The sequence below is a fragment of the Emydura macquarii genome, unplaced genomic scaffold (genome assembly GCF_026122565.2).
Source record: "Emydura macquarii macquarii isolate MOO-44397 ecotype Brisbane River unplaced genomic scaffold, CSIRO-AGI_Emac_v2 contig_2676, whole genome shotgun sequence".
NCBI classification, from domain to species: Eukaryota; Metazoa; Chordata; order Testudines; family Chelidae; genus Emydura; species Emydura macquarii.
The window spans coordinates 48,149,497-48,170,749 of NW_027132813.1; the positions used below are offsets into that span (position 1 = coordinate 48,149,497).

General features: G+C 42.0%; 1 protein-coding gene across 3 annotated transcripts in view; it reads left to right on the forward strand.

Moving 5' to 3' along the window:
* Positions 1-21,253, forward strand: part of FERMT1 (FERM domain containing kindlin 1) — a 33,902-nt gene extending 12,649 nt beyond the window's left edge. Inside the window, exons 7-15 of one of the 3 annotated variants that reach the window (XM_067564682.1) lie at positions 4,306-4,437; positions 4,596-4,645; positions 7,999-8,123; positions 8,931-9,037; positions 10,127-10,348; positions 12,050-12,174; positions 14,115-14,256; positions 15,799-15,973; positions 21,166-21,253. In XM_067564682.1, coding sequence (XP_067420783.1) covers positions 4,306-4,437; positions 4,596-4,645; positions 7,999-8,123; positions 8,931-9,037; positions 10,127-10,348; positions 12,050-12,174; positions 14,115-14,256; positions 15,799-15,972 — 1,077 coding nt within the window. In that variant the 3' untranslated portion in view covers position 15,973; positions 21,166-21,253. Of the gene's footprint in view, positions 1-4,305; positions 4,438-4,595; positions 4,646-7,998; positions 8,124-8,930; positions 9,038-10,126; positions 10,349-12,049; positions 12,175-14,114; positions 14,257-15,798; positions 16,039-16,292; positions 18,162-21,165 lie in introns of those variants that run through there. The other 2 variants (XM_067564681.1, XM_067564680.1) reach the window with 2 other exon arrangements.

Below are 21,253 nucleotides of genomic sequence, written 5' to 3' on the forward strand. Positions count from 1 at the left end.
CCTACAGTTCATTGATTGGTTCACCATTCTCTCCAAAATTTTACCCAGACAGGATGTGAGGGCAGTTTGTCTGTAAGCCTCCACTTTTTTGGATAGTTTGCCTACTTTTTGTATTGGAATTACTACTGCCTGTTTGTACCCTAGCAGTATTGCTCCTTTTTCCCTTATAGTGTTAAATAATTCCCAGATAACCCTCAAACTGTTTTCAGTGAGAGATTTAAACGTTGTTACAGATATTACCTTTACCTGCGGATATATTGTTGCTGATATCAATAGCTTTCTCAAGTTCATGTATACGAAACCATTCATTCAATATAGTACCTTCATGTTTACCCCCAACAATAGAATAGATCATGATTCTCTTCAATTAATTGTCTTTTAATCTGGTGAAAAACTTCACTTTGTTTTTTGTCATTACCCCTTGGAAAGTTTCTACTAAAACTTATTCTTTCTCATGATCAGAATTTCTAACAATGTTGAATAAGACCTGGGATGTGGCTCTTAAATTATATCGAAGTAATTTGTAGTGTAGACATAGTCTATGTCATCCAGAGGTGTGAATAATCCACACTCCTGACCGACATAAATTATATCAATTTAAGTGCTGGTATAGACAGCGCTATGTCAACGGGAGAGCTTCACCTGCCGATATAGTTACCACCTCTCACGGAGACAGGAGTTATTAAACCAATGGGAGAGCTCTCTTCCATTGGCTTAGAGCATCTTCACCAGAAGTGCTACAGCCACACAGCTGCACCAGTGCAGCTGTGCCACTGTGAATGCTGTAGTGTAGATATAGCTTAGTCTGAATTCCATTCATTCTTCTAATTTGCCTGCATATTTCTGATGTCTTGGTATCTTTGTTTATCCGCCCTCAGAACTTCCTCCGACTCTTTCTTTGATTTCTTTTTTATATTTCTTTGTGCTGTTGCCTTACTTCTTTTATACTTCATTAAATCTTCACTATTCATTGTAGTTTTTTGCTTTTTTTACAGGCTTTGTTCCTTTCTTTAACTGCCATTTTGCACACCTCATTCCACCATGGAAGTGAGTTTTTAATTTCGGGGTAATTAAATATCCTAGGTATGACTACAATAGCTGCTGCTATTAATCCCTTTGTTACATTTCATTGAAATTCTGTCATCACTCACACAATGATTATTCACAAATTCAGTACATTTACTTGTAAATAGCTCCCAGTTCGTTTTCTTAAAATTCCAGAGGGGTAATTTTCCATTACTTTCAGTCTTACCTTGCCCTTCAGAAGTAATAAATACTGAGAAATGATCACTCCCCATTCCTTCTTCCTTATATACTTCCCAGTTGCATTTACTTGCAGTATCCATTGTTGTAATTCTCAGGTATAAATAGGGAAAAACTACCATCTGCTGCATTAAATCTAGTTGGGATTTCATAATTTAAAACCACTACATTTTTTCTATCAATGAACTTTTTTAAGCAGGCACCATGTTTACCAGTTGTCTGACTTCATCACAGTTTACTGTGACTATTTAGGTCACCGCATATAATATATGGTCTTTTAGCATTTTTCACTATCTCTTGTAGCTCTGAACTTTCTAACTTGCCACATGGGTTATAGATATTATAAATGCTTAAAGAAATATTACTCTCTTGCACTGGGATCTCAACAGTATTATATTGTATATTGTACTTCTTCATTCTCTAATCTTTCCCTTATGAAAGTAAAAACACCATCTCTTCTGCCTTGTTTTCAGTCTTGCCTAAAGGCAATATACCCTGGAATTTTAAATGCAAGCATTTCAACCAACCATGTTTCCTGGCTACACATGACATCTGGTTTAGCTTTCATTTCCAGGATATTTTCTGTTAGTTCTTGACCATGTGTTATCAAACTGTGCGCGTTCCAACAAAAGATTGAGATCCCCCTACTAATCATATTTTACCATTCATTTCATTCAAAATTTCATGACTATGATCCAGTGACAAGCTGCTAACATACAAGTATTTTTCTGCTGCCCTTGTTATAATTTTCATTTTTTCTGATTTTTTTCCCCCCAGTTTGTGATGTACTGTTTATCACTTCTAGCATAAATGCAGTAAACCTTTCTTTTTTTCATTACTAGTAGATCATCGCTTATTCCTTACATGGTGTTAATCATATTCTTTATAGAATAAGGCTGTGTCTGCAATTCCCCTTTTCCTTTGCTGATTGTCTCTTTCTTCTCCACCTGATGCTTTGAAAGTTGCCTTACAGGTTTCACCTGTATGTCATTTACAATTTTTGTCTTCTGTATCTCTTTAGCTTGCCTTGCTGCAATACACGCTCTATATGCCAGACTGTGGTTACCACCACAGTTACTACATTTGACCTCTGAATGCTCTCCCCCACATTTACTATATCTTGTTTTCCCTTTACAAACAGCCACTACGTGTCCATATCATTGGCACTTTAACACCTTATGGAAGGGTGGAATATATGACTTAGTTCAGAGTTTCTCAATCAGGGGTACATGTACCCGTGGGAGTATGCAAAGGTCTTCCAGGGGGTACATCAGCTCATCTAGATACTTGCTTAGTTTTACAACAGGCGACTTAAAAAGCACTCGCTAAGTCAGTACAAACTAAAATTTCTTACAGACAATGACTTGTTTATACCACTCTATACACTGAAAAGTAAGTAATGTTTATATTCCAGTTGATTTATTTTATAATTATATGGTGAAAATGAGAAAGTAGGCAATTTTTCAATACTAGTGTGCTGTGACACTTTTATATTTTTATGTCCGATTTTGTAAGCAAGCAGTTTTTAAGTGAGGTGAAACTTGGGGGTATGCAAGACAAATCAGGCTCCTGAAAGGGGTACAGTAGTCTGGAAAGGTTGAGAACCACTGGGTTAGTTCTCAATATCTGAAACCCTAGTGTGACTTTCCAAGGTAGAGTCCCTCCCTTGAATGTAATCAGTACAGCTGTTGATGGCTTGCTTTCTCCTCATTTACTATTTAGTCACTTACTTACTTACTTACTAACACTTTATCTTCTCCTATGCTTTGGTTATCTCATCATGAGTCAGCTCTAATGGCACTCCATCTATTACCCCCTTTATTTCAGTCAAGTACTTTTGGTAGCTGGCAACCTATTTTAACTTTTCCTAGCCTTTCCGCTTTTAGCAGTGTATCAGCTTGCTCTTTGTTTTTACATTCAACTAGAAGATTACCATCTCACAGCCTCCTAGCTCCTACAATATCCCTGATGCTTTTTTTTTAATCCAATCAGCTGCTTTCACAGGGTTACATCACCTAACCTTATTTCTTTGGCTAGGGATCTTACAAATATAACATTTTGGTTTATTTCCTTCCTCGGCTTTGCTTTTTTGCTGATATCATTATCTGCCTCTATTCTGTTCTTTTCCTACTTTGCCCTGGTCTACACGACAAACCTATGTCCCTATAACTACATCGCTCAGGGGTAAATCCACACTCGTGAGTGACGTAGTTATACCAACCTGACCCCCAGTGTAGACAACTTCTCTCATCAAAGTAGCTACCGCCTCTGGGGAGGTGGAGTGCCTATACAACAAGAGAAGTTCTCCCTTCAGTGTAAGCAGGGTCTCAAGTGCTAGAGCAGCACAGCTGCAGCTCTGTAAGTGTAGACAAGCCCTTTGGATCCATTCTCCCTCCCTAAATGACTCTCCTTCAGTTTCCAGAGTGACTTCATTGGGATTCAGAATCATCCATCACCCCTGCCTCACCCCCAACTGCTCTCAGCTATTGGGCTTTATGTGGGCTCCCCCCTGCTCCTGTCCAGCTAAGCCTCGTTTTTAATTAGCCCTCCTTGCTCCCTGAGTCCTCTTCCCGGTGTGGCTTAGGCAGTTAATTGGGCCACCAGGGCGCCCGTAACCACTGCAGCCCTTGTGTGGGGTGGACACCCCATCCCAACAGGCCATACATAGGACTTCCCCAACATATTTCCTGTGTGAACCAGAACATCTCTTTCAAGAAATACTTGCTGTGCCCAGGGTAAGATTGTTAGCAACTGGGGTACCCTGACGGAAGGTAGAGTTATCCAAGAGTGAAATAGCCCCATTCGCAATTGCCACGCAAGCTTTCTGGCAATAATTGCATTAGAAATCCTATTGTATCTAACCTATTGTTTCCAGTCACTGGAAATTCCACCCTAATTCCTCACTAGGGAGGCCCACACCAGGCCCTAGAAAATCAATTGGTCTCTTTTCCAAGTCTTTCATTACAGGTAGCCTGTGATATTTAAAGTATGTTTGGAATAAACTAGCCCTTTCAATCCAATTCTCTCTATATTTTATTGCAGTATCACTTAAGCAAGTTATCATTATCATCAGAAGCACAAGATTTCACAAATGAATGTGAAGTAGATGAAGTGGAAGCTGCACTTTCCAATCTGGAAGTAACGCTGGAAGGTGGAAAAATGGATAACATTTTGGTATGTCATTTGTGGTCCCAAGCCTGCTCCCACTGAAGTCACTGAATCAAATACCTTTGCTTTATATCCTGAGAACTTTGGTAAGGAAGCAGGAACTGACGGGTGTGACAGCTATTTATGAAGTGTATGGTAATGAAATTATTCTTGATTATCCTTAGGAGGACATTACAGACATACCGAAACTTGCAGATAATCTCAGGCTATTTAGGTGAGTAAATACAAGAAGATGAAACAAAAAACACTGCTATGCATGTGAAGATTCCTTTAGTTTTATTGCCCTTTAAATCTGTCCAAGTGATCGCTAACTAATATTAATGATTTTAAGGATAGCAATGAACAGTGAAGATATCTGAGAAGTCTATATAACAAATTACGTAACTGACGCTTTGGCATATTATCTTTTTTTTTATTCTTTTTCTTAATGATTTTTTCCAGATTCTCATCTGGGGCAAAACAGTGTACCTCCATTGCAGTCAAGGGAGCTATACAGATTTACATCTACTGAAGATCTGGCCCTAAACATAACAGAGCTAGCTGAAAATTTTCCATCAAAACTTGTTTGGACAAAAAGTTGCCCTTTTTTCCCTAAATACAATGTTTCACAATTTTTCTGTTTTTCTCAAATTTTTCTGTTTTTTCCAATGCAAAACTAAATTTGTTTTTTTTTTGTTTTTTTTTGTTTTTTTTGGCCTCGAAAAACTGAAAACTTAGGGAGAAAATCCTCCTAAAAACTCTTCATTTCTTTCTAATATTTTTAATAGTAAATATTTACATATTACAGGTGGTTAGAAATGGTAACTCAAGCATGGGACCAGATTTAAATTATTTCAAATGGAGTTACACCAGTTTGAAATTGGAGTAATGCTATGGTGAAATAAAGTCTATAATATCTAGGCTTTGAAGCATTATATTTGTATTGATAAATGTTGAGAGAGGATCAATTTCACCATACACACACAAACGAGTGAACAATTATATCTATTGATACTAATAAAAATTTACTGATAGGCAAAGTAAGAAATGTGTTACTTGAGAACAGCCTAGAGTTTGAATTGAAGCTATTTACTTCATATATTTCGACATGCGATGTGGACAATGTGTGTTAATGGTTATAAAACTTAATTTTTTTGAATCTCAACGTCTATAGTCATTAAATAATTAATGTCTGGCCTACCCATCATCTGAACCTCCATAGCTCCCCACAACTGTGAAAATTTAAGTTGTTGTCTGTTGAAATTCTATTTTAAAAAATTGAATTCTGTCAAACTTAATAACATCTAACCTGCACAAGCAAATAGTCCAAAAATACAATTCCATCATTACATTACAAATGGTCATGAGTACAATGTTGTGCTGAATTGCTACCTCAGAGTGACTGCAAGACTGTACCATTTGTTGTTTCAAAACAGACCCAGTTTTTAGAGAAACAAAGCCTTCTATTGTGGAATTATTTATCAGTTTTGTTCTCTTGACAAATCATGTTGAACTCACCTCACTTGCTAAATGGCTCAGATAAACCTACAGTATATAGCTATCATGTTTACATTTGAAAGTTGCCAGGTCATTTCCAGTAAAGAAATCAATTCAACAGTCATTACACTTACAGGGTGTGTTAAGATGAAAGCGAACTCAACCCTTTTAAGTTCTATCAGTTCCTTAGTTTTAGCAACGGATTGTTTGTCTTCCCCCCCCCCACCCACCCACACACACACACACACACACACACACAAAAGGGCGGGTTTTCTTCAGACAGCATTTAGTGGTTATTTTTAACCATTAAGAATGTTATCAATCCACACAGTAAACCAAAGGCATTTAAAGGATACATGAAATCAGATTAGATGTAAAACATTCCTTTTAAAAGCTAGTAGTGTTTTGTTACTAATACTTGCTTTGTTACACTGCTAAATACACAATTTTGCAATCCTGAACATGTTTGCACTGACAAATACATTCACATGCATCATGTTGAATCACAGTGTGTGTCATTGCAGCATATTAGGAAAACAATATTTGCAATCACATGGGTGATAATATTGGGTAATTAGATCCCGTCTGTCCCAAGAACTCCATTTTTTTAAATGAGTAATAAGTAGGGCTGGTTGAAAATTTTCTGTCCAAACTTCTTTTTCGATGGAAAATTGGGCTTTCGATTAGGGATGTAAAAGGTTAAACATTTAAACGGTAATCCGCTGTTAAACATTTTAAACAGCGGATTACCATTTAAATTGGTGGGCAGAGGGGAGCAGCAGCTGGGCTGGCTCCCCACAAAGGGGGGGGAAGATGCAGAGCCAAACGTGGGGGGGCAAGCCCAGCTGTGACTACTCTTGCCCCCACGCTGGGCTCCACGCTTCCCCACCAGAAAGAGCTGTCCAGCTGCGGCTACCCCTTCCAGCGTTTAACCATTTAAACGTTCTATTTTGAGAACATTTAAACGGATCTTTGATTAAACTAATTTTTACATCCCTACTTTCGATTAAACAAAAGTTTTCACAAACAGTGTCTGCTTTTCTCTAAAATGTTTGTTGGTTTTGGGGTTTTTTTTCCCCCCTATCAGAAAAATGAAAACAAAATATTGTACATTGCTGGAAAGATTTGGATTCGACAAAAAGTCAAAATTTTCTAGATGGAAAAATACTCTATTTTAAGTATCTATAGTATTTTAAGTAGATTATGTTTTTAAATTGAAATAGTGATCCTTTTTCTTCAAACATATTGGGTCTGATCCTCTGTCATAAACTCTAACTAGTTTATGCTAATCTATTGTCAGTGGAATTACTCATGATCTAGACTAGTATAAATGAGATGACCATCAGGCTGAGTTGTGAACAGTCCTGGAGAAAATGTTAGTCAATTCATTAAATAATTGCAACTCCTTCCTAATGCAGATGCACTTAAACTGGTTTAAAAAGTTTAGCTTGCATTGGCAAAGTACTGAATTAAATTAAACTGATTTAAAGCAAGTGTTAAACTTGTTTGTGTGTGTCTGTGCAGGGTTTATAGTTCAACTAGATGGATTTAAATTATTATTTATTATTGTAACACACAGGATTCCTAGTTAAGGACCAGGACCCCATTGCCCTAGGTGCTGTACAAATGTTGAATAACAAGACAGTCCCTGCCCCAGAGACCTTACAATCTAAGTATAGATTAATTTAGTTAAATTGATGCAACTTTTGTAGTAAAGACAAGGCCTCAGAAACCATGGTGGAGCATCGGAATTAATGTGTATGTTGTATTAGCAATAGCATATTTATCTGACAAAACTTCATTTAGCCTTTTTAGAAGAGTTTGATATTTTATTATTGATGTAAAACTCAGAGATGGACCTTAATCAATAGTCTGGGTATAAACATACCTGTACTTCAGGGCAAGTTGGAGTTTGTTCTGAAATTCACACAGGTGCAAATCAAGAGTAACTCCTCTCAAGTCAGTGAATGAATGACCTCATAGAAGCTACTCTGGATCTCTGCTGGTGTATCTGAGAGCACTCTATGAGCCCAGTGATTTGTAGGTTGCAATATAAGCCATAAAACTGATTCACGTCCTCTTTAATTGTAGGCCCAAGAAGCTAACACTAAAAGCCTTCAAGCAATATTGGTTTGTCTTTAAAGACACTTCAGTATCTTATTTTAAAAATAAGGAAGCGGGGTATGGAGAACCCATTGAGAAGCTAAACCTGAAAGGTAGGAATTTATTTTTCCTTTACCCTATTTCATTCATCGTGTGGAAGAATTAATCAAGAACTCACTGTAAGTTGTATAAATGTGATAGCACTTAATCCTGTAGCTGTTTACAGATATTGGCCTATCTATGGCTTTACCTGCAGAAAGAGGCCTAGCCTAACTGTGTTAGCCCAAAAGGAGGTGTTCTTAGTTTATTCTAGCCTGACTTGCAAGTGCTGAGGGCCACTGAACTCAGCGGAAGTTGAGAGAATTTACAGCTATGAAGATCAGACCCTCTGTTTGCAACACTCCTGTTTCTAAATATTTATGTCGTACGCTTAAGGCAAGTTCTCACCCTTGTCCTTGGAAAAAGTAAACTGGTAATAGGGGATTTGGGGTCAACTTCCAAAAGTGCCAGAGACCCATTTTCAAAACTAGTCACTTTTGAAAATTGGCTGTAGCCTCCTAAATTGCTTAAGTGCTTTTGGAAATTTTTACGTTATTCTACTAGACACCTCTCCATTATAATGCTACTTTAAGCTGTTGTTAAGAGCCATGTAGAGAATTTCAGGCATCTTTTAGACCTCACTGTTCATGTTCTTGTGATGCAAGTCAAACGAGGTGCTCTTAGAGCTACAGGTGCTCAGCACTTCTGCAAATCAGACCAGTCATTTAAGTGCCTCACTTTGGGCCCGATGTTTGAAAATCTTGGCCACTGATCTCAAAACCATCCATTAAACACAGCCCTTTCGCAGCTATAATAGTTAACATCAGAGGTACAGTAACTAAATACATGTATCCATTTCTTTTTGTCCCTCTGTGATTTAGGATGTGAAGTTGTACCAGATGTAAATGTAGCAGGGAGAAAATTTGGAATTAAATTACTAATTCCTGTTGCTGATGGCATGAACGAAGTGTATTTGAGATGCGATAATGTGAGTAATGAGACAAAAGGCAAATTCTTCATTCTGGATGTTTATTATGACAGTTCCTAGGAAGGCAAGTCATAGAACAGCACCTGTGCTAGACCCTGGATGGATAAATAAAGATGCCCCAAAGATCTCACAATCTGAGTGGACAAAACACAAGTGGACAAAACAGGCAAATGGGGTGTGGGCAGATGGGAAGGGAGGATAAAATAACAAGAAAACAGAGTTCGTTCATTTATTCTCACCTAGAACCACTTGAAACAAGTAGGCGCATGATGAAAAGTTTCAAAATAAATGAAAATGTTTTGGGTTTTTTTTGAAATTTTCTGTGATTTTTCTCTTCCCCCCTCCCCCCCCCTTGCTTCTTTCCACTAGAAAAAAGCAGTGGGGAGAATAGTCAAAAAATAAGTGAGGTGTTGTTTTTTTTTTTTCCCCCCCCTCTCCACACACACACACACACACACACACTTTTTGAAAGTTACTGTCTAGAAATTGGTCATTAAAAACACGTCGACTCGAATGATGATTCTTTGTGAAACTTTCATTCTGGTCAAAAAAGGTCCCTTGAAAAATATCCCCCCCGCTTTCTTCCAAAGCATTTTCTTTTAATCTCTAGGCTCAGTAGCCACCGCTGGGAGCCAGGAGAATGTATCAAACAGTTTCCCACAAATATTTACTTGGATAAAATATTGAATTTGCTTCTGCTCTGTTTATGGCCGTGAGTCAGATATGCTGAGCACCCACAATTGCTACTAAAGTCAATGGGAGCTACAGATGCAAGGCATTTCTCAGTCAGGCCCCATGGGAATGTTCTGCCAAGCAGGAAAATATTACCAAACAGCTGATTTCAAATAAACATCCAAGACTATTCAAGGGAAGCAGCTTTGGAACTCACAAAGGTACCCGTGTACTGGGAAACTGATTCTGAGTTACACTAGCCCAATCAGAGAGTAGCAACGATACCACGTGAGCTATGTGTCCAAACTAAACTAATCGATACAGCTTGAATCTTGGGTGTGGAATGATCACAACGAACTGCTTGTGAGCAAGAAGCTATTTAGCCAATAATGTCCAACGACTGGGTGTTTGTTGCAGGAGAATCAATATGCACGCTGGATGGCCGCTTGTGTCTTAGCTGCCAAAGGCAAAACGATGGCGGATAGCTCTTACCGTCCCGAGGTGCATAACATCCTTTCCTTCCTGAAGATGAAGAACCGCACCATCTCTCCGCAGGCGGTCGCCAATCCAGAGAGCAGGGGCATGAAACCAGAATGTTTTGTCTCACCACGATATGCCAAAAAATGCAAGTCCAAACAGGTACGGCTATCATAATGGGAGTTAGGCTGGCCCCTGGGGAAGGAGAGGTGACAGGCTTCTGATGCATTGTGAGGTGAAGCCCAGGGCCAGACTGGCTCAGAGAGGCACTGGGAAACTTCCCAAGGGGCTCCTGGCCACAACCAGGAATATCTCACAACAATAATTCTCCTTAGTGTTTTAATGGGAGGCCTGTCTCTTTAAAACAAGCACGGAGACAGGCTTCTCAGCACTTGCTTTCCCCCAGGAATTCCCCTGTGGCCACCCGTCTGCCTCCAAAGCCGGCAGCCATCTCCCCATTGGTGGTGATGGAACCCTGGAGAGATGCTCCAGAATGCAGCGTGGGCACTGGAGAAGGGTTTTTCTGGACCTGGGCAGAGAGGGTCCTCCAGCAGCCCCTAGGCTGGGAGAGGAAGAGAAGAACCTCCTGTGGTGCCCTGTCCACTAGCAAAGCTGGTCGGGAATTACTTGGCTAACCTGTTTTTTCCTACAAAACGTCTGTGCTTTGAAACAGAAAATTTCCATGGGAAAGGGTCTATTTTGACAAAGCTTTCAGGAAGGTGTCTTGGGTCCCAGAGTGGGCAGGGGTGGAGGGGGCAAGGGAGAGCGAGAATATACGTTTGGATATACATGCAAATGCCACCTCCCAGAATAGCCAATAGTCCTGGGTAGGGCACTCCCTTGGGGTGTAGGAGACCCAGGTTTGAGGCTACTGGGGGATGGAGTGCGTGGCCGGAGCCCGAAGCCCTGTAGCTGGGGGATGGAGCCCGCCACCCCGCGACCGAAGCCCCACGGCTGGAACTTTGCCCCCGCGCACTCCCCAGTCACCACCCAGGAGGCTGTGGCTGGAAGAAAAACCCCTGGTGGCCACATGCAAGAAACGATGAACCAAATAGTGGGAATTAAGCCCTAGACTAGAGCTTGGTGCATGCAGTAGGCATGAATAAGGACCAAAAGTAACAACAGCCCAGTGCCATAAAGGATCCTGCTTCCCTTGCTCACTCTTTCCCGCAGTTCAGGCTTTAAACCTGATCTGCCCACCCCAGGGGGGGGATCAGGGGCCATTTCCCCAGCACCCTGCAGGGCTCCCTGGCAGCACATGTAAGGCTCCAGCAGGATTGCTCAGGGTGTGAATCGACAGAGGACCAGATTCCCACAGTGCAAGCCAGCTGCTCTGCACCGATCCAGCAAGGCAGAATTGCCATAAATCCAGCAGGTCTGGCTTCACGAGCACATCTAGAGGAATCCTTGGGTGGCATAGAGCCACCACAGGAGCTCCTGCACCACCCCATGTGTGCCCTGCAGTACAGGGGACATGGCGAAGAGGAAGGGGAGTGGGCAGGGCATCCTAACATCCCAGCAGTCTCCTGCTTGCAATGTTCCCTAGGAGCTGTGGGTAGCAAACGATGTAGAGCAGCCCTGAGGTTGCTCTGCTGTATGCTGGAGCTGAGGCCAGGATCAGGGCCAGGCAGCTATCTTTTATGCCCCATTCTCTCCTGAGCTGCACTGAGCCAAAGGTCAGGATCTGTCCCTGAGTGAACACAGCACCTTGTCTAGTTAGGACAGTGACTACTTCATCTTGAACTGTTTGTGTCTGAACGTGGTCCCGGAGCAGACACTGTTTTATTTATGGGAAGAAAATGAAACTTTTGCACGGCGATCATTAACCCAGCTGAAATCCTCCGCTCTCCCTGTCTCTCTCAGTTGGCCGCCCGCATTCTGGAAGCCCACCAAAACGTGGCACAGATGTCGCTAGTGGAAGCCAAGTTGCGCTTTATCCAAGCGTGGCAGTCCCTCCCTGAGTTTGGCTTAGCATACTACATTGTAAGGTAATAATTGGAATAATGTCAGACTGCCCTGCTATTTTCCTGGTCAGTGATTTTCAGAGACTCCTTTGAATCACAGTTCTAAGAACTGGATCTTACTTTTTTTCCCCCTCATTTTTAAGGACCTCTTAAATTCTGGAAACCTGCATTTTGTTTTAGGACCATCTTTGTTCTGGGTTTGTACAGCACCTAGCACACTGGGGTTCTGGTCTAGGACTAGACTCCTAGGCGCGACAGTAATACAAATAATAAATGGTAAGTATATTTCTATAATCTGGTGGCACTTAGGAGCGCTAGTCATGCCCCATTGTGTTTGGCATGGTACAAACATGAGTTTTGACTGAAGTAAGGTGCCCATAGGAGTAAAGCAGATTTAGTCACACAAGCTCTCAAAGATGAAACAGCATTTCCTTCTCAGTGTTTTCAAGTCTACATTGCATATCATCACTCCTCCTCTTTCCCATTAGCTCTAGGTGCAACACTGCATTTCTTTTAAGCATCACCCCTATTTTAGCATTTTAAATACTATATACATTCAGGTAGAAACCTGTCAGCTCCTCTCAATTGCCAGCTGGGTCTGAACAAATAGGGTCCAATTCTGCTTTTAGCTGTTGCTTGAAGCACCCATCTCAAACTGCTCTGAGTCTTCCTAAGGTTTCGATGGGGATATACAGGTGCACCTAAGGTCAGAAGTTAGAGTACGGAGTCACACTTCTTCTGCCCAAAGAGTACAGTAAAATTTGCAGAGCCAAAAAATTCTGTTTTAAGGCACGTCCCTTATTTGGTGCCTACTGTCCTGAATAAAGACAATTTAAGATGCACTTTGTCCCACATTTCATCAGTAATTCTGCAAAAGCTCCTAAACTGTGATACAAATGCATGATTTTGTAGCATAGATAAAACAATTGTGCAATGATGTCCTGTACACTGATAGGCAGATACATCAGGCAGAGTTAAAACAATCCCAAAAATTCTAGACTGGTTCAAGTCCTTTCCCACAGGGACAGCTTTGTTATCTTAGAAGAGATCCTGAAACAGGATCAAAGTACCACAAAACGCTTCCAACAGCCAAGAGAGTCCTTGCCAGCTTTCACCAAGGAGGCAGAGGGGAAGAAATGCTTTTCCTAGCTATCCCCTATGCCTCTTGCTAAATTCTCTTGCAAGGACTTTCCTTGGTCTCACCTCAGATGCTCCTCCTCTCCAGAGTGAGGCTGCAGCATTCCTTTATATAGTCTCCTGCAGATGTCACATGACACATGGTCAGTAGACCCCTCTCCATCTTATGACTTGTGTGGAAACTACAACTACCAGCAACCCCAGGCTTAAAGGAGTTGTGTCCTTGTATCAGTGTCTTTGGGAGAGGAATCGTCTTTTTGTTCTGTGTTTGTACAGCACTTAGCAGAATGGGGTCGTGGTCCATGGTGGGGGCACCAATGTGCTACCACAATATAAATAATAATATGAATAATAATAACTAACAATAGCTAATAATACAGGTGTGCGGCCATGACTGTGCTTCAAGACTAGCACTCTTATGTGTCCCTTTATAAATAAGCTTTTTTCACACAGGCCTCCTTTATTTCCCTCAAATGTTGGTGTTTGACTATCTACAGTCTCATGAGAGTACAGTCTGCTGCATTTTCATATCCACTGCCATATTTTACTTGCCCACATTCTTGCCTTGCACCACGCAGTGCAGCAGAGCAGGATCCAAACTTTCCCAAGTTCCAAGACATTAAGATCAGCAGGTTTGATTCAAGCCTGTCACTGCTCCAACCTCCCGCATTGTTCATGCTGCCTCTGGGTGCTGGGCAATGTGGATGACCTGTGCAAAGGCAGTGGAAGGCTCCTCCCACTTTTTGCCACACTTGCATAAGGGGCAGGTGAAATATCTCACACGGCTTGTAGAATGAATCTGCCCTTTTTTTCCCTCCCTTCCCCAGGTTTAAAGGAAGCAAGAAAGATGATCTGCTGGGAGTTTCCTATAACAGGCTGATCAGGATGGATGCAGCCACTGGGGACCCTATCACAACATGGAGATTCTCCAATATGAAACAGTGGAATGTGAACTGGGAAATTCGCCAGGTAAAATCAGAACAATTTTTCATGTCCAAGTCCTACATTTCAATCACCTGAAGATGCTTTCACCAGATCAGTTTTAAAGTCAAAAACTAGTCTGATGTCATGGCTTATCATCCATTTGTGTGACTTGGTATTATACTGTTTTTTAACAAGCAGAGACTAAAAACTCAGATTTAAAGCACAGTCAGAAAAATATAAAAATGGCACCTGCTTAACATGTCTGCTCCTGTGTATCTTTCAGTCAGATCTGCTTATGGTAAGGCACTAGAAAAGTGACAAATTCAGACCTCAGTTAAATTCTGCCCCTGATTTCATTGGGATGGCACAGGTGAAATCAAGAACAGAATCTGCCTCCAACATGCTTTTAATGCTTTTCCAGTAAAGTGATAGCAGAGTGAGCTGAGGTTATAGTCTGCCTCATCCATCATTCTCTAAATTCCACAGACAAAAATCTTTATTACTGGGAATGATATGAGAGGCAAAAAGAACCCAGTTTGACTCTCAGATGCCAGGCTGAGTGTGCAGGGCTGACACTGAAAAAATCTTCTGATTTCCAAGCTCTACTACTTCAGTGCACAAGTCACTGAGAAGATAAATATGGAGCTCTACAGTGTCATTTTTAGAGATGCTTTTGAGCATGGCTCAGCATCCTTGGTCCAGCCAAGCTTTGCTCAGTGTAGGACTTGGAGGACTTTTGTAAATCCTAGATTCTGGGGCCAGAGAGTAGCCTGACCCCTGACATAAGTCAGAGCAGCCTAAAGGGCCTTTCCAGAAGCCAGAGATAACAGAAGTCCAAGATGCTCCAGGTACCCCCAAGAATGCCACCTGTGTGCCAGGGTAGAGCCCCGCATGGATACAAAAATTTGGATCAGCATCCAACCTGTGATCTGCAAAAAATGGTTCACAATGCAACCACATCTGCGGATATAAAGTGGCTATCTGTGGATTTGCAGGGCTCTATGCCAGGCTCTGGGAGGGTGTGGTGAGGTGCGGCTGTGCCAGGACCACCAGGAGGGTTCCCCATATGCAAGGAAGCAGACTCCCCAAGTAGTCAGTTCAGCTGGATTTTTTGGCTTTGCCACTAGAGTTCTGGCCCCAAAATCACACTTAGCTGCAGCGCATGACATTGTGAGCAATGTTTAAATAACATTCTTTAACTTGTTTGTGTACAGACTCAACGTAGGGTCATTCCTGTGCTTTGCAACATTCCCACTGATGCATTTAAGAGCTGGACACTTCCCCAGTTACCGTTAGAGTGATCTGCTAAATGGCTTATTATTCAAGCTGTAAAAACACTGACGCAAGATTTGACCACAAGAGGGCCCTAACTGAACAGAGGAGAAAAGCTTTACTGCAGATTCAGAAATCCTTTCCCCGCACCACTTCTCTTAGCAATATCAGCTATTTTATTTATTTAGGTATTTATAGTCCAGCCGGTGTTTATTGTGCTCAGTCTATTCTAAAGATTCATGCAATCGTTGGTACAGAAGTGATCTTGTTTATTTCCATTACTATTTTTTTTTGCTCTACATTATCTCTTTTTAGGTTGCAATTGAGTTTGATCAGAATGTGTCTATTGCTTTCACATGCCTGAGTGCCGATTGCAAGATTGTCCATGAATACATTGGAGGCTACATCTTCCTGTCAACACGTTCCAAAGACCAAAATGAAACATTGGATGAAGATCTGTTCCATAAATTAACTGGAGGCCAGGAATGAGGTGAAGAAACATGTTTATTCGTGCTGGCAAAAAGGACCCGAAAATATATAAGGTTTTCTCTCTTACCCTGGTGCTTTTGTTGGCCGATGGAATAACATAGACTGTGTACTTCTCCTGTGTCAGGGCAGGGAATACTTCCACCATGTATCTTAAATAACGAAACTGACGTCAGTGGGATGGAATAAGGCAACTCTCGATCAACATGAGAGAATTAGACTTGGTTGGTTGGCTGGTTGCTTTTATGCTACGTGAAGATTTTGCCGAAGGTGTTTATATTGATTGTTGACGGACATTTCCATTTCTTTCCTGTTTAATTTAGATCACCTATTATAGCATCCTGAACAAGGAATTTGAGGATATTGAGATACACGTTCTGTTCTCTGTTACACTGGTGCAACTGCCATTGATTTCCCATTTTCTAGACTATCTCAGGATTAATAGAGTTAAGGCTACATAAATTATATATTTGAAACCTATATTACTGGAACAAAATACTACCTATTGTGTACATAGTATGGTTCTTTCAGTTCTCTGTGATCTGTCTTGCACATGGAACTATCAAGCCCTGAGTATCAGTTAAGGAACCAATCCTGCAAATACTTAATGCCTTTGTTGGATTGTTCACATACATAAAGTCACATTGAAGTCAAAGGGACAACTCCTGCGCATAAAGTTAAGCACAGGTATTAATCTTGGCACCTAAACATTAATCTTTTGGGAGAATATTTTAATTTTGATGTTAAAATAATTATTTTAATGGCTCTTACTCCACTATTAAAACTTTACAAAGGCCTGTACCTGTGCTACCTTGCCATTTTATGGACATGGCATTAAATTCTGGGCAAAAGTTATTACATGCCATTATCTGACTTATCTGTGGGCATGTTGGTACTGAACGCTTTGGACTTGTGTTTCTAGAGATTACTTGATATGCTATTCACAATAACCGCAAAACAAAATCCCTCTTCGTTGGATAGATAGGTCCAATGGAGTTAATGGCAAGACTCTCATTGGGCTTTGGATTAGGCCTGTAATGCTCAACTACCAGCAAAGTACTGGATCACTGGACAGGCTAATTCAGATGCAGTCATAAAATTCTGACAAGTTAAATGACCTGGATACACTTAAGGAAATATGGCACCTCGTACATTGGTTATTTCCACACCCCCAAGATTTCATGCATCCTAAGATGTTGGACTTGTTGCGACAAAATCACTGCTAGGTGTTGTTTGTTTGGGTTGTCGTTGGGCCTGATTCCTCTCTCACTGTGTCTGGTTTTACTCCTGTGCCCTCACTTGGCTGTAGTGGAATTATTCCTGGTATATATCAGTGTACCCGCATGGGGGGTCAAGTGGATTGAAACAGGAGGGGGAGCTGTGGAGGATCATTGCGTACCAAAGCCAGGGCGAGGAAGGGGAGTGTTCCCTCTTCTTTTAGCAGCGTTGCTCCCCTTTCTTTAGCCCTCTGTGGGAGGAAAATTAGACCCAGTGGTGTTCTATTGGTAAAATTCACTCATAGTGCAAACCGTACAAGGCCTTCCACGCTACTTAATGCCTGTACGAGAGCTGCTAATAGTAGCTCTTTTCATCAGTAGATCTCAAAGCACTTTAAAATGTAGGTCAGTGTCACTATTCCCATTTTACAGATGGGGAAATGGAGGCACAAGGCAGCGAAGTGAATTACCCCAGGTCGCCCAGCAGGACCGTGGCAGAGCCAGGAATAAAAATCTCTGGTCACTTCAGTCCTTGTCCAGTGCTTTAGCCACTAGGCACCACTGTGTTGAGATCAGAGGGTGGCAGCAGTGCAGGCATGCCTGCACACTCAGTGCAGTTAATGAACAAATCTTGTGATCCAAGGTGCAGGCTGTGTTAAGCTGTTGATTTTGCAGAAGAACTCTATCTTCGCTTCATTCAGTGGGAAGTTCTGCATACACCCCAGTGTGTGTTAGAGCTGCCGGCAGCAGGAAGCAACCGCATAATATTCTGTGTATATATGAATGTTTGTGCAGTAAGTTTTTGAAACTTTCCCCACTCTAGCCTGGTTACAAGCTTATCCAGATTTTTGTGGAAGCACTTTCCACATTTTGCTGTTCCAGCCCTTAAATAAATGCACACTTTTGTATTCAAGGAAGGCTGTCGCTGGGATTCTGTATCGAACACGCAGGTATCTTTAACTTCCCTTGTTTCACTCTCATGCTTGTCTTTCACTACCCTTCAAACGATGCTATCCTGTTTGTGCAGGGAGGATGTTCGTGTCTCATCCAGGCCCCCGTAGGACATCTCTCCCCTAGTTTTTCCCTTCTTGTTGTGAACTCTCAAACGCCTAGCAGTGTGCCAACCGGCCTCCCACCCCAGAAGTGCTGGAGATGATATCCTGCATGGACCATCGATGTCACTCCTAAATCAGAAGGGTCACACTCAAGATTTTCCACCTCTTGGGGCTGTGACAGCTTGAGTCTCATCCCCTTGTATGAAACATTGTCCCCCACATCTGTGATCCATTTGTCAGGGGACTTGTAAGATTGCAGATCTTTTTCTATACGCCCACCCAGCTGATTTGACGAACCTTTTGCTGCCCCGGCTGTTAGCGAAAGCACTATCCACTCTTTAGTGACCACAGGTGGTCCAGAACTCCTTTTTTTTCTGTTGTCCAAAAGCTGGCACTTCTGACAGCACGGCACCCTTGTTGGGGTGTTGGATCATGCCTGACTCAGGCCTTGTCTATTCTGGGATCTTATTGCCACAAGTAACTTCATGCATCTACAGTAGGGATTTGCATTGGTGCAGTTACACGCCAAAGCAAGGATGGTCCTGAGACGTAAGGATACCAGATATCACTACCCTCTCCTTTCCTTGGATATTGCAAAGTCCTGTCCGAATAGTGACAAAGCTCAACATTTTCACTTCATAATTAGAAAATGGAAGAGCAGGTGATCTTTCAAAGGGGCATCGCTGTCCCTGATTCACAGGTAAATTGGGATCAGTTGCTTTTGAATTACTTTCCTCAGTCTTACCCGTGCCATTCTCACATAACTGCAAGGAGTGTTCTGCTTCCTGCTGCCATAAACAGCCATTTCACATCTTTATCAGAAAGATTCCTTGCTTCTCCGCTCCCCTCAAGCAATGCCGCTTTGCGGGGCACATTGCATCGAAAGCAAATTCAGCAGCAGGAGAGGCTGTTCATTAGTTTCTAGTATGTCAGTCAGAGCTTTCCCCAGATGATAAGTTGCTTTGCCCAGCAGGGCCCAAATACTTGGGTGCATTGGGGAGAGATTTGCTTTCCTGTGCCAGGAAAAAAAGCTGCTCTAAAGCTGGCTTAGCGACCCAGGGGAAAATCCCCTCCGTTCGACTTCCTGCGATGGTGTTTGTGTTAAAGATCCCCTCTGTGCCAGTCCATAGAGGGGATGAGTCTGTTACAGCCCCCTGCTAGAGTATCTTGGCTCAAGCTATACAAGCTCATTTTTACCCATAGAGATCCCCGATTCAATCCCTGGTGCATGGATCAAAGAGTGTCTGTCACACAAGCAGCACAAGGGAGCATGACAAACGATTCCAGGCTGTCATAACAGCTGCTGGCAGCTTGCATGAGTTTAGCCTGCCTTAACTCATGCCCCGTGATGAGCAGCCTCAGGATTGGGCCAGCCGCAGTCCGGGGTCACCTTTTGCATTGCCACCCACGCTGCGCCAAGTGCTGCTTTGCTATTCCCCAAGAACCAGCCCATTGTGTGCATTTAAATGACTATATGCGACAGCCCGCTTACCTGATTCATGCAAAACTGCCACTGAAGGCAGGGTTTGCTTGCTGCTACCAGCTGGTTTACTCAAGCAAGTAACAGCTGCAGGGTCAAATCCTTCTAGTTAGACGAGTTATTTACATAGCGCCACAGGTGTCTCCAAAGTCCTTACCCTGAATTTAAAGAGTGCCCTCCATGGAAATAAGAGTTTTGCATTCACGGACAGAATGTAGACAGGTATATTGCCTAGATGAAAACAACATTCCTTATGAAATTAATACACTGGCTCTAAATACTATTCCGGTGTTGCCACCCTATTCTGTATGTCACAAAGCAAAATCAGATCAGGGTGAAATGTTACACATGTCTTGCATAGCGGGGGCCTGCTCTGATTCCCAAGGAATTCCCCAAAAGAGGTTAACCCCCGACTTCAGAATGGACTCCTGGCCTATAATGCATGTGTACAGCAAACAGCATGCAGTGCCCAGAACTCCTTGTTTAGAACTGGCTTGTTTAGATGGTAGCTAAATAACTTGCTTTTATATTCCTTGTAGGAGAAGGTATCACTAATGCTCGCTCCGAGGGTTGATTGGCCTCTCATGAAACTACTTCTTTTATTGGCTTTTGATGTAATTCTCTAGTTTTTTGGATATTTTCATTGTTTGGCTCATTTAAAAATTCTTTAGCTTCCTGGTGGGGAAATGCTCATCTCCGAGCCTTTACAACCTGGTACCATCTCCTCTTTCTCCTGCTCCCTCCTAGCTTCTGCTTATCTCAGGATGTCACTAAGGAATGCAGGCCCCATCCTTAACATTCCAGCTCAGGCAGTCAGAAGCTCTGACTCAGATTAAGGGAGAGGCAGAGGGGCGATCTGTTTTAGCTTTCAAACCGACATACACACTCTGCAAAATGGCCTAATAAGAATCCATGCCCATCCTGAGATCCTGGCCATTCCCTTTGCCTGGTTGCTAGAAGCATTGGTACAGAGTTGGAGGGAGGAGAAAATAAATAAGTTAAAGAAACAGCCGATGTTGGTGACGTGAGAGTAGGTGGATGAAACTGACATGCAGCAGATTTCATGGCCTATTTACAGCAGATTGCAATGAGTCTGATTCAAAACAGGGTGGTGGAAATACTATCTGCCCATATTGATGAGTTGCAGAGGGGTAGCCGTGTTAGTCTATTTTCAGCAAAACAACGAGAGTTCTGTGGCACCTCAGAGACTAACAAATTTATTTGGGCATAAGCTTTCATGGGCAGAAATCCACTTCATCTTCATGCATGAAGACGAAGTGCGTTTCTGCCCACAAAACTTATGCCCAAATAAATGTGTTAGTTTTTAAGGTGCCACAGAATTCTTGTTTTTTTTTTTGTTTTTTTTTTTATCTACCCATAGGAGCCTTCATCAGTATGATTGGAGTTATTTATTGCTAGTCAGATCAAATTTCCATTGTGCCAGGTGCTGTACTAACGTATGGGAAGACACAGTCCATGCCCTAGAGAGCTGACAATCCAAAATGCAAAGGCTGGGGAGAATCCTGAGGAAG